Source organism: Fulmarus glacialis, unplaced genomic scaffold, assembly GCF_000690835.1.
Source record: "Fulmarus glacialis isolate BGI_N327 unplaced genomic scaffold, ASM69083v1 scaffold5851, whole genome shotgun sequence".
NCBI classification, from domain to species: domain Eukaryota; kingdom Metazoa; phylum Chordata; class Aves; order Procellariiformes; family Procellariidae; genus Fulmarus; species Fulmarus glacialis.
Window position 1 is genome coordinate 68,116 of NW_009190767.1, and position 14,710 is coordinate 82,825.

Sequence of the window (14,710 nt, forward strand, 5' to 3'; positions counted from 1 at the left end):
GAAATTCTGTAAAATCAAGAGATATACTACACCTGTTCTGTTCTATCAGTATTCTTAAAGTTTTCGGGTTTGTCAGCACGACATCTGCATCTATGCTGAAGTAATATTCACATCCTTTATCCTGGCGACAAAGGTCCCTAAAAAGACAAAAAGGAATGGTTAACTTGCACACGTCCAGAAAAGACTCATAAACAAAAAACAAAAAAACGCAAAAAACCCACACCACAACCAAGTGCTCTACTCATATGTTGCATTAAAAACCCTCTGCAGTGCAGTACAGTAAAAGCAAGGTGTCTTTAGATTACAGTATTATGCTAAACCTAAAGAAGATTTAAAAACATGGATCAGTTGCTTTACATTTTTCTTGTAATAAACTTTAATAAAATTAAACTTTTAATAAACCTTTACCAAGTTCAGTAAAAGCTACTATGTGCTGTCCTAATGGAAAACAGCAGGGGCAGGGGAGGGGGGTGGTGTGTGCAATCAAGCCACTAATTTATATAGGTGGGTATCAGTACAGTCACTTAATAGTGAAGTGAGCTTATTAAGTAAGCTTCTCTAGTAAGTAACCGCCCGCATATGGCTGTAACACTGTCTTTGGGCAAAGATGCTACAGATGTCATCTGCTGATCTGAATAGTAATTGAAACCTTATGGAGAGTGTAAGACAAAAAGTATAAAGAAATATATATTTAAAGACCTTTTCTTAGTCTTTTTGCAACCTACAAGGATAACACAGTTGGTAAAGAAAAATATAAAACAATTGCACAGGCGGTGAATGGAAATTAGAAAAAGGAATTGAATTTGTCCCATACACTATTTCTATCAGAATAAATTACTTGCATAGATTCCCACAACTTCAAAAGAAAGCTTCAACCAAGCAGAAGACACATTCTACTATAAATATAGAAGTAAGATACACAGACTACATTTGTATGTTTCTGGCAGGGTACACTGGCTAGGCTAAGATCCGGTATAGTGAATCCAGCTTTCCTATGCCAAGAGAATAGTAGGAGATTATAGTAAAGCAAATATTTTTAGAGGAAGTGGAACAAGCAGTAGCTTTCTATCATGCAGGTGGTACTATCGATTTTGTCTATTTTCCCCACTATTATCGACAGAACTTGCATTAATTTCATCGTAACAGCTTGAAACATTAAAGTTATTTTACTTTCTTGCTTTAAAATGTCTATAAACACTGTTTTAGTTTAAGTTCCATGTGATTTGATTGATTGTGACTGTTTTCTGCAAAGGAAAAGATCTCTGTCACTTCAGAAGATCTGATAAACGGTGGATGTGACAGGCTACATGCAAGTCAAGGCAACCGCTGGCATGGCTTCCTGCCTGCTCCTCCTCTGGTCCCCTCCACTACCTAACACAGCACTTCACTCAGCGTTTACTCTGTAATCTGTAAGGATTACTACTTATATCAACACCTTTTGGGTCTTTTTGTTCAAACTTTCTTCTGCTCAAAGGACTTTAGAGATATGACTGTTGGAATCACAGTCAAAGGTAGAGCTTTTTTATTCCCTAAGTTTAAGCAATCCTTCCTCTTCAAACTTCACCAATAAAGATGTAGTAATGATTTGAACCAATTTTAAAATTTTTAAAATACCAAAATGACAGAAATGGTCTTCCCACTACTGCTGAAGTCACCGTGTTTGGACACACACACCATAGTTTAAATCTTTGGTCAGTCTCTGGTTTTGCTTTAACTGACGTCTCCTTCACTGACAGTCTTCTATCTTATGTATACATGTTTTTATGACAGCAATTCCTTAATCAGCCCTTTCTTGCATAATTGCCCCAGTTGAAACCAGCAGGTTTTCATTTGGCCAAAACACAGCCCAGCAATTAAGTCTTTATGGCATTTTCCATTACTAGCCTATTCTGTTGAAAGCTTTACAACTACTGAACACAATTCACATGTAGCTTTATCACTAGCATAATTACAATTATTAATAGTAACCTGACTTTTATATTGCACTTGACATTAGATGTTAAATTTCTTCCAGAAATATTCAGCTCCTTAATCCTCATTCTGCTAATGAGGAAACTAAACCCGAGAGACCAACAGACTCGATGCCAGCCCAGGGTTCCAGCCAAACACTGGCCAGCACCTCCCCAAAAGCAGCTAAACTTTTTGCTGCTAACAAAAATATGAATTGAATTAATGTTTTTAATTATGAAAATGTGAAAAAACAAATGGAACAGATTTATATTTAGTTGTAGCCAAACTGACTGGAAAGTTGATTACATAATTTGAGAATGTATGGTCCTTCAACTTTTTCTTTTTTTTTTTCCTCTCCCCCCCCCAAATCCAGAGCCAAAGAATTCTATTAAAACTGGTCCAATGAGTATAGTGTTGAAAACCCTTCTGTTCTTCATTCACATAGTAATCCAAAATACAAAATAATAAAAAGTTTTGGTCTAAGTCACAGTCATTCAATAATCTATTGAGAACTCTTTGAAAGCATTACTGCCTTAAATAGTCTGGAAATTCAGCTGTAGCACAAGTCTCCTACAATGTGAAACCTCTAACCTCAACCTCTGTAACCAAGAATACTAAATATATGTATTTATATTATATATATGTGTGTGTGTATACATATATTAAAAAAGGCCAAAAATCAAGGCTACTATTCTGACCGTACTTTGACTCATTTTCCCCCTATTTCTTTCTATACAGCATTGAAGACTGGATCACCAAATGGCAAAACTTCATGTTTAAAGCATAATTCTCCTTGCATTTCCAGATACAAGTCACCATGTCAAATGTGAAGTATAAGTTTTGCCTTTGCACTCTAAGGTCACTAACAAAAATCTCCACATAATGCTTCCAGTTTCAGATACACAGAAAAAGAGTTGTAAAAGTTTCTGTCAAAATTAATAAAGCAAGCCTACTCTTAAGAAATTCATGCATCTTCTCTTTAGGTTTTAAATGTTGCCAAGTAGCTTTCCCAAGGAAATAAAAGTAATCCTGGATATTCTCACGCTTTAAAGTATTACCTTCTTACAGTGTATGTTAACCTTTCCAGATGTAGAAATCCCAGATTATATGTGAAACTATTATTACGTATATCCACGTCGCAGCAAGGAACAAGTGGAAAGTCCTTTCTAGCAATACTCATCTGTATAGTAATATACTTCCTAATCTAAATTCAATGGCTAAAACATTTAATCTACTTGCTTTACACTCCACATACTTATAAACTAAGATCAAATATTGAAAAGAAAGCTATATTTTTGTACATAACTTAAAGCCATTTCAGTGTAACGATTAACAAAATTTAGTAGAAGGCCAAGATTTTTGGTTGGAAGTGTGAAGTGAAGCTCAGCAGATCAGTTCACAGTATTTTGCAATCAGAGAGATGTTTAACTTTGCTTATAAACCACGAGCCCATCTGGAACAGTGATCTCATCTGAAAAGGGAAAGTGTCACTGCTCTTCTGTTCATCAAACTTTCCACTGAGATATTCCAAGGGGCTAGTTGTTTATAGCAGCAAGACAGCAAGACATATAGTCTACTCAATTTCTTTACCATTGAGTAACATACTTTTTTTTTTTAGACATAGTTTGAATTTGCAATTAATCAATATATCATTTTCATACCCCTCATAGTTTGGAAATACAATTCCAAATGTGGACTGCGAGCCCGAAGGGAGAGCACTTACACCACTGCCAGACCTCTGAAAGAAAAGGTACCCCAGATACAAGTCTGCAACACTTACTGAAAGACTGGGTGACACTGGCTGCCATTTAGGATTACATTTTGCATCTCTCCAGATAGCCACAACTGTATAAAGAAAGCCTTATCAGCCATCACTAAAAACAAACAAATGTAGCCACAGAACAGATAAAGCACTAATGTTTATTTCTGCATCTCAGGCTTAAGTATTGTTACCACAGTTACCACACCTGGAAGCTTCTGAAATCAGATATGGGTGGGAAAGCTGTTTTTCTTCTGCAACACTCAAAGTTCAAAATGTTCCTTCTCCATCTGAGGCTGAAACCCAAAACTGCTGAAGTGTTCAGGAGAAGCAGTTCCGGAAAATCCAAGGCTCCAACAGAAATCACTTGACATCTGGGAGACACAGATTTAATCCCTGCTCTTCCTTCAACCACAGCCAAGATACTTGCCCTACTCGCAGGACTGAAAGGGAGTCCTCCTGCGTCCGTGTCATCATTTATTAATACCAATGGGAGCTCGGAGACATTGACTTAATATTTTCTGACTTTCAAGAAGCACACAGGAGACCCCAAATTCAGAAAAGATCATGGAAAATAAGCTTTTTATAAAACCTCAGAGAAGCTAATGAGAGAAATTCCCGTATTTCCCCACTTTCTGTTATTGCTTGAACTTATTTCATATTGTTATTTTACATTTTCTGTCATAACAAATTCTGTAACAGCTGGCTGAAATCTCATCTCCAAACAAGGCAAAACCACACATGAGTTTTTTCTTAAAGAAAAAAAGAACCAACTGTAAGAACTCTAATATATTCCTTGTAGACAAAGGCTTAAAAAAAAAAAAAAAAAAAAAAAGACATGGAAATGCTATTTTAGGATTTCAAGGGATGTACATGCAGAGAAAATACTCAGACAACATGCAGCTAAACTTTTCTTCTCTTTATTCTACTTTATTTTCCTCCCTTTTTATTCTGTTTCAGCCCACGATAAGGAAAAGCTGTGCACTCCTGTTTGCCAATATGGTTGAATTGTAACAAGTCTTTGCTGACTGCACAATTTTGGGTCCTTTCCAACACCTATCCAGCTTTCACAAGTGCAGGAGAGGGCTTTCCATGTCAAGAGGAAGCAAGAAAAGTAAATGCTTCAATTATTCTTTATTATGTGAATGAGAAAAGTAGACAGCGGTTTGCTGCACGGCTATGGGTGAAATTAAAAAAAATGTTATTTTCCCACATTTATACTGACATAAGAGTCTCATTTACTGAGAACCTCACTGTGATTTATCACCACTTTTTACTGAGCCAAAAAGGGAAAAAAAAGAGGTAACGAGAAAGCTGACCCAACCGCATTATATACTCAGAAGTATTCTGCTGAAAACAAACCAGACCTTCAATGCTTAAATTCGCTTTTTTTTTTTTTTAAATTCTATCACTAGGCACTGAACTGTATTAAATTGAAGCCTGTTTTGCTGTTTCAGATAAATAGACTTTTTGTGTGAAATGTGGAAGTGAGGAGACCATATTAGTTCTAAATCTACTGGAAATTAACAGAGAGATACTAAAATCAGCTAATTTGGAAAAAGAGAGAAAGCAAGTGTTTGAGGCAGATGGAACAAAACTATCAGTCAATAATGCAGATAGAAGCAGGGGAAAATTAATCAAAAGACTGAATATATCAATCTCTGTTAATCAAGCCTTTAAACAGGTTTGAAGAATCACTCTTTTCAATTATTCCCACTGCAGTATTAGTGAGGTTATTATGTTGGAAGCCAGCTGAAGGGTTGAAAGCAAATAATGTTTTATAGTATCTGCCTTTGCCATGAACATCCCATACTTCCAAGCTAGATTTTTTGAGGAAAAGTAAAATGCAGTTGTTCCAGAGAAGTTGGTGATGTTCACAAGGCCAGCCAAGCAGACCAGGAGTGCAAAGGAAGCAGCAGATGAACTGAACCTGCTTCAGTCAAACTGAACGGAGCCATCAAATATCTACATTGTTCACATGAAAGATCGTACTACTAATACTCATACTTTCCTGATGATTTAATATTTTGGCATGGTCTCATTCCACATGCATTATACTTCACGTTTTCTCTATATGCTATGTACAGGACAGAATCTTTATTAAAAAGGCCTTTCAAAGCAGGAGCAACATGGGTGAAATTATATCCAGACAATGGATAACACAGGACAGTGTAGTGTATCCAGTGGTACACATCACAAGTATTATTATCCCCCTGCCTTACATAACAGAATTTGAAATTATTTTGTGCAAATATACATTTAAAGTACTATTTTTTTATCCACAGATCAAGCAAAGACCATATATTGTATTAAAACCTCTTGTCACATTATAAGCCACTAGGTTCTATCAAAAGATGACAGGTTTAAAAGATCTTCAGGTGAAATTTAGTAACAGTATAGAAATTGTCTACACTAAAGATTCTGCCTTATGGTCTCTATATAACACCAAAGAGGAAAAGGCAACTCCAGAAATTCCACTTCAGTTACACATAACATACACTACTTCAAAAAGTTTGCAAACATAGTACATTTGCTTTAGAGACTATTGGAAATAAAGAAAGAATGATTTATAAACATGTGAATGGCTGCTTACACTACCACTGGACATCTGCAGTGGTTCCTAGAAAGGCTACGGGAGAGGCTTGGACCTCAGCCAAACAGCAGTTTCCCAGTGGCTTCAGCACAACAAAACCCCATTCAAACAAATTTCCAAGAATGCCATGGAGACTCAGGACTAGTCCTTCATTCTTTCAGTTGATGCCACGAACAGCCTATGCTATGCTCTTAACCTCTGAATATAAAACAAAAGGGCCTTTTGAAAATAATTTCTCTGCTCTGACACTAAGGTCAGATTTGGTAGAAAAGAGTGTGGAAGAATTATGCGAAAAGGAAGCCTGCTCAAGGGCCACAGCAAGGTCTTGGTGGGATCCTGGTCTGTAAAACTCCATGATCTGACTGATGGACACGCTCGGAGAGCCACGAGCAACTCAGTGGTAGTAGCCAGTGCTGCAGCCACTAAAGAGACCCCTTGACAGGCAGGTCTGACACGGGATACAAGGTTCAGATTTAGGCCTGGCAAGTGCCAGGCTTAAAAGCTGAAGAGTTGGATTCCCTAGTAAGAACGAAAGGAAAAAAAGAAAAAAGAAAAAAGCAAGACCGAGGATAAGACAAAGTCAATTGCCTTTGCAAGTCCTTTTTTTTTCCCCCCCGAAAGCAGAAACTTCTCTAGAGCACTTCTAAAGGATATTCCTGTCTCTTTGAACCATAGGAAGAAATATAATTCTGTCACCTGTATGCCCAGGTCAAGCTTTAACCATATTTTTACTTAAATGTAATGTCACTTAAAAAAAAAAAAAAAAAAAAAAAAAAAAAAGGAGGAGGGACTAGGACAACAAAAGTGCAATTGTTAAATACATATCCAATGCAAGAGGTACTTCTATGCTGTGAAATCACTCTGTGATAAGTTAACTTGAAAAGGTTTTGGATAAAAAATAAAACCAAATACATTTTTAGAAGATACACTGCAATTAGAATTTCTATTTACACTTGCACCTGCTTCCACCTTCTCTTTTTTTTAAATAACTGCTACATATAATTTTCTGCACAAACTTTAATAAAAAGTTTGTTGCACTGTACCATCTATTTTATTTCAATAGCATTCTTTCTAAAAAAATATTTTAACTTTACAGTTTATGCTCATCATGTTTTAACATATACCCATGTTTGAGATAACTATAATGTAAAAATAATCTGACACTTCTTATTTCTACTGTTGTCTATGTCTTCATTAGAAGACAAGATGACAGACTATCGAAGTAGTCCAAACCAGAGATGTTTTCACAATGATCAACAGCTTTTTAAATTAGACAGAAACCATAAAATACTCAACAGTTCATATCTTGTATCTAGATCTTATTCTATCACAAAAGCTCCCACTTTTGTATCTTAAGATGAAAAGTTGTTAGTGTATGCAAAGCAATATATATTAAAAATGAAAAAATGTTAGCGTATGCACCATTATAAAAGATTTATAAATTAGAATTTACATTCCCATGTTCCGGGCTTCTGCTTGACTCAGATTTTCTTCAGGTCCAACAATTTTTATATTTCTGATAATGTTCTTGGCTTTTTCCCAGAATTTCTTGATGTGCTTTTCATGGTAAACCTCCTGTAATCAAGTTAACATTGTTTATAGTGAAAGAAAAGTACAAGTTGCTGTGAAATCATAAACATAGTGTCCAAGAACACATTGTATTCTATCCTAAACAAACAAATGGCAAACAGCATTTGAAGATATTCCAGTATATCTGTCATTAAAATGAAGCTCTTCCATCCAAAATTTTAGCAAAAGAATCCAACACATCAGCAATATAAATCAAAGCTGTACCTCCAGACCAATGATGTAAGATACACAGATGGTTTATGCAATATTTTTTCAGAATATTTATTTTACGACCTTCAAAACCCATCTTACAACCTCAGTGGCACACAGGAGTTTTTTATGCCACTCCAGAATGGCTTTAGAGAGAGCTGCCACCTGTACCCAGGTGGACAGTCACAGTCATTGTTTCTTTAAAATGTAGTCACAGTGATTGTTTCTATAATTTCTAACTACCCTACCTCTAATTTAAGAGATCTCAGCTGCATGCAATGCTTCCAACCCAGTGCCCTCATTTGTAGCTTTTACGTATTATGGCTGACATTAGAATAATTAAAATTTTGGCTAGGGTTTTCCCCCCTCTGTGATAAAGAAAGCTATTCAGTCTTTTACATTCATTTCAAATACCATGTGACTTCTGGCCGAAGCAATGAAAACTAGCATAGCCTACAATTCCTATATGCATATCACATTTATACCTTTAACATCCCCCTACAAAAGCATACTGAAGACTTTATAGATAAGCTCTGCTTCTATTACTCAGGCCTTTTGTGCTACAGTATCAACAGTAATGCATGCCATGTGAAAAAGTGCAGAATTGTATTTTCCTCCCATTTCTCTTCCAGCCCAGTTTTTTCCAAAAGACTTACACACATCTGTCACCTCACTCATGAAAACAGCAATACTGAAGTCACTGGTGAAGCATCAGCAACACCAGATCATTAGGTAATTAGCATAAAGCATTAAAAAAATATTCAAAAAAAGCAACTTATCTGTATTGCCATTCAAAATATACCTGGACACACCAGTCTTTCCAATGGCACCCAGCAGGAGCACCAAGAGAAATATAAATGAACTGGGGTGCATTTAGATGAACTAGAGAAAAGCAAATTAGATGAAAAGCAAATCCAAATGTCAACTATTGGTTAATAGTTATTAATAACATGCTATAACTTTTGCTCAGTCCTGAAGAGGTCAGGCAGTTGGCCTAGATGATTGTGGTAGGTCCCTTCCAACTGGAACTATTCTATTCTTATTCTACTCAATTGTTGTACGTCAATCAGTACTTCCCCCAGAAGCATACACTTTAAAATACAATCTTTTTCATTACTAAAAGAGACAGAATCTAAACAGTTTCTTTAAGCAGACTTCAGTTAGCACTGCCACAATTTGTGTATTTTTTCCACTTCTGCATACTAAATTCTGAAAGATCATCTCTTCCTATGCATTTTAGCTATGTACATATATAGAATCCATATACTCCCTCACATACTTTCATTCATACCATAATTTCCAAAACTGAAGTTTGGCACAATAGTAACATCATACTTACGTTATTATGAATGAAGATACTGAGTGCCTCCTTTGGGTAGTCCAGAGTCAACAGTCTGTCTAAAAATTTAGGTAGGAAAGGAGTGGGTTGTTCAATGAAAACACCAATTTTTACTCTTGGATATTCCTAAAAAAAATGATATTTTGACACAACCAATAAGACTTGCCTCCTTTTTAAGATGAGTTATATTAAAAAGCACTAATGTCACATAGTAACTTAGGCCACACAGCTTTCAAACAATCAAAACCAACTACATCAAGAGTGCTATGCTCCCTGTTTATTTTCGCTGACTTCACTAAATGAGAAAAGATAATGGATTTAATATTGCTAGATAACTCTTTCAATTCCAGTAACAGAAACTGGAAGTAGAAAATAATGTATTATGGTTTTTAAAATTCTTACATTAAAAAAAACTATTAAAATGGTAAAAAAAGTGTTTAAAGAAATACACCTAGAACTACACGGCAAATTCATTTTTTGAAAGTAACATACATAGATATGTTAAATTTACAAAAAAAAAAATATAGGGAAGACCAGTTTTTTTAAAAGTAGTTAAAGAATAAATACCACAAAATATTTTACTCATCTGTACTTTAAGCCAAAGACTGCAATACCCTTCCATACACTTATATGCACTATTTCCCCCTGACCATTATAAGTAGGCTCTCCATTACTTCCCTACTCACTGATTTTATCAAGACCTTTGATGAACTAACTGGAGCTTCTCCCCTTGCATCCAAGAATACTGAGGTTTTATGCACCTTATTTTAATGTGAATTCACATCTTTTGAACAGTTATATTAATTCCTGGTTTGTACGTGCTTGACATACAGATCATGACCACTAAAACAAACTTAGACAGCACTTTTCGTGTATTCCTAAAATACATTATTACATTATGCGAGACAAAGAAATTTAACCTTCAAAGGCCTCGACTCCTTCACAAAGAAAATTTTTTCCACCTCTAAAACAGTTAGTATAAACTACAAAGCTCAGAGAGAAACTTTATATGAGTATAAAAGGCTGCAAGTTAGCTTTCCTTAAGTAAGCCAACACCCACTTGAAAAGTGTCTGGATAAGCCATCAGCACATGTTGAGATTTCACAGTGTCACTGTCTACATCGGAAATCCAGAAACATACTGGCAAGTGCACCAGATCGGAAACATTAGGCACCAATGTTTACCCTGACTACCTCCTATCCACAACTTCATCTGCAAACCTAATACATACTCATGCAGACATCCTAATAACTTCAAAACAGCTGATGAAGACAAGCACACTGATGTGTCTTGGAAAAAGCAACTGATACATTCTCTGGCAACCACGCCATTGAGGCTGGTGTCACGGTAACTGGTACCGCTGATTGCGAGCGATGAGGAAAACAGCATGTGCCATCGGGCTTGCTAACCTGAACATGCACATGTGCTACCAATAATAGAACTGCTGCAATAATTTATTTTGCATATTTCTCTCATTCTAAGGCATTTTCCCCTTACTCTCCAGGACAAAGAGAAGCACGTTCAGGCTGGATCTGCAAAGGTGATAGCGACAATCAGGAATTATTAACACTCCTTCAATACACCAAGGTGTGAACTGCTTGGATCCGATGTCTACACTAAAATCTCAGGAGTGTGGCCAGAGCAAAACAGTGTTTAAATAATTAAGAATAAAATTCCTGCAAACTGCATCTCCTCAAAGCAGAGAGTTCATCAATCTAGACCCTGGATCACCATACTATAAAAAGTTGTCACCGCCTAATCTGAATCTAGGTCAAGTGAACAATTTTAATACCCAGCATTTTGAGTGTATCAAGTCTGAAGTTTTGTTTTTTCCCAATTACGCCTCAGCAAAAACACTTTGGGAATACCTAGTCTGCACCAGGATGTTATATTTTCTCTGACAGATTTTCTCATTTGTACTGAAGTCATACATTTGCCTTTTAAAGTTTACTTTTTCACAAGCAGTAGGTGAGCGTATGACAATTTTTGGAAGAAATACGGGACAATGCTCTGTGTAGTTGTACTGAGACAAAGTCCAGGAACCCTTGCCACAAGAGGGACCAGTGAAGCGAGCGGATGAGCGAGGGCATCCTTTCCAACCGCACGGGGAAGTCTCCACACCAGTAACAAACCTTAGGATTTAAGAAGTAGCTCTAGGGTGATGAAGTTTGTTGTCCAATTTAATTTAGGTTTTAGCAAAAAAACCCATAAGAAAAGTGGCAAAAATTTACACTCATTGAGCCAAGTTCTTCAACTTATTTACCATTACCCTGCTTTGACCTGGGCAGGTAGCTAATTTGGGCGTGGCATGGGCTGCTGACATTAGCAGAGAAGAAAGCAGTTACTGAGTGTTTCCAAGCCTCTGCCGTGGTCAGAGCACGGGAGGTCTTGCTCCTGTGAACAGGACAAGGACCGAGCAAAAGACTCTGTTTGTGGCTCTCAGGTCCTTCACAGGTAACCCCAAAGCTCAACTTTTCACAGGCCGTGTTCCCAGCACCTGCTCACACTGACCCTGGTAGTACCCGGGGCTCTTCTGCTTATTCATCGCAGAACAACCTGCACAGCCCATGGCAATGCTTCCACCCAGCCCTGCCTTGCATACACCTACCCCTGACCTTCACAGAAGGAATGATATCCTTGTGTCCGTGATGGAAAGCAGTATTATTTCAGCTCCTTGTTCTACACTGGAGCTTATCTGTTTTGTACTGCTAAAGTCAAGATCGTTAGGTAAGCCCAGCTCAAAATACTGAAACCACACCACCTAAGCATATCGAGTCAAGGACTCATTCATGCCAGAATTCATCTAAAGGAACTCAAAGCCCAAAACATAGTTGGTATCAACAAATCTGATTCTCTACTTGCTTATGAGAAGAACACAAAATCCTCAGAAGGTATGAGTGCATCAATGCAGAAAGTTAAATAAAACAATATGGGAAGAATGATTAGAGGCACAGAGTTGGTATTGCTCTTTTCACTGAAGATTTCTTGTTAAGTAGCAACCAGCCAGGACAGGAGAGAAAGCGTGTTCAGAAAATGGAATATTGCTTGTACTCAGAAATGCCTGAAGTAAACAATTCCACTGAGGCCAAGGAAAAGTCTCGTTATTTCTGCCAGCAGAGTGAGGCATGAAGTCCAAAGAATGAATTACAGTAAGGAAGACACGTTCCAAGTAGATGTACATAAACTATAGGAACCTATCCAGTAAATCATTGCAAGTTACTGCCCATTACTGGCTTTAAGATTTAACTGCTTCCCAACCATGTTTTAATTGCCAACACCATTAGGAAAAACTTAGACAACTTCTTTTCCTCAAGTAAACTTTATGTTCAGAGTGCAAACACTATTTCAGTAGAACGCCATTCAAATGTTGTATTTTCAAAGCAAAATTAAAATTAAAAAAAAGATACAAGAAGAATCTGAAAGTTATTACAATTCCAGCAATAACTTTTTAAATTTATATTCCATCCATAAGCTATTCATTGTCCAGAAATTCTTTCACTTTGTCCTTTCATTACGAAGATAACAAGCCACTACGTCTTTCATGCTATCCTCAACATGACCCTCTAAGGCCTGTTCTCATTCAAATCTTCAATACAGAACAGAAATGAAACAGCTGCTGGAAACAGCCTGTTAATAATCAAAATGTTCTGTTAAGTACATGCCTTACATTTCCACGTGGTAGATCTTAGTATTTACTCTGCCTAAAATTTACTGAGTACAAGCTGAAATATTCGTAAAGACACTAAAGACATCATGCTTGGAGCCGAAGAGCCAAAATAAGTTCCCAAATATTTCATATATACACACATGCATGTGTACGTGTATGTTTCTCCTATGAGAATTCTGAAGACTGAACTGATATCCGATCTCAGTTACATCAGATTTATTCTACAGATACACATTTGCATATGTAATATGGATATTGGTATCATCCTTCAAAAGGTGAAGCAGTTTTGAATATTTCTATATGTCTCTCAGAAAACAGTAACTGTAACCATGTTACAGTTAACTGTTAACCTCTATTTGTAACAGAAATTACTAAACTGATGCATATTCAAGTTTTTTGTAGGTCTGCAGTTAAAAATCTGAAATATCTAAAGAGTTTTTCTACCTCCCAAAAATTCTAATTATTCACTTGAATCTTGCATGATTCAAAAATTATTCATTCACCCTCGGTGAACATAGGTAACGACCTGGAGGGCTTTTGGGATGGGATCATCTTCAGTAATATTGGGGAAATCTATATTAAAATAAAATGCACGCATAAAAACATTTCTACAAGTATTGATATTTCCAGTAAATTAAAATTCCATCTTTACAGTTTCATATACCAGAAAAAATATCCTGAGGTGTCTACAGAACATAATATTGCATGCTGAAGCCGCTTTGCCTCAGAAATCACTATACACCTATCAAATGCATTCAAGAGGGCTTTGTTCTTATGAAAAGCATTCTTACCGTTACTGTTGACAGGTCTAGTAAGTCTAAATCACAAATACTGCAACCAGTTTCCTGTGTCCAAGCATTGGGGATATAGTTTCCCAAATAATTCAAGTGAATCTGGTAAATAAATGAACAATTCAGATTAATGAAACTTGCACACAAATGGTGATTTGTACCTTTTAAAGAATTCAGGCTTACTCATTGAATCCCGTATACCTAAAGGCAATTGACTGTCTTTTTTTGTATTTAAGATTAAAAAACCCCAAAAATAGCTGGTAAAAGCTTTTTCTTCTTCTTTTCATGTGCAAACCAGAGATGATACTCTCCTAGCATCTACATTTATTGCTTCAGTTAAACCAAAACGTTGTTGCAAGCGTAACAACTATCAACTAAAGGCTTGTATGATTTCCAAGACACAGACTATAGATCATTTAGCTCTCAAAAGCTGCTAGGCGTGATTTCAAGCCCCCCCCCAAAAAATTATTATAGTTTAACTCTTTTCCAAACCTGAGAATCATCAACACTTCACACAAAGAGTGACCATATGAAAAACACATAGGAAATGTAGAAGATAGGTGCCCAGACAATGTGTTTTTGACAATCTATGCCAAGATTCAAAAGCCAGCCAGTGGGATAGGTTTTAAAGCAGCATCTAGCTTCTCAACACATTTCGAATTGGCACTGAAAAAAATATGTACTTTTTCTGTTGATGGGCTGCCTCGGCTGCCCTATCCTCCTGGATTCCACAGAAAGTTTGTGCAGAACTTCACTCTTCTCTACTGCCGTTTGCAATGATTAAGGGATCTCTTATGTCGGGGAAAGTCTGCCTGAGTGAAGGCTGCTATTC

The 14,710-nt window shown here is 36.6% G+C and overlaps 1 protein-coding gene across 1 annotated transcript in view; it reads right to left on the bottom strand.

Moving 5' to 3' along the window:
• Window positions 1-14,710, bottom strand: part of LOC104083046 (procollagen-lysine,2-oxoglutarate 5-dioxygenase 2-like) — a 30,234-nt gene that overhangs the window by 11,564 nt on the left and 3,960 nt on the right. The window contains 4 exon segments of the mRNA XM_009586407.1: window positions 33-137; window positions 7,756-7,877; window positions 9,421-9,546; window positions 13,879-13,980. Coding sequence (XP_009584702.1) covers window positions 33-137; window positions 7,756-7,877; window positions 9,421-9,546; window positions 13,879-13,980 — 455 coding nt within the window.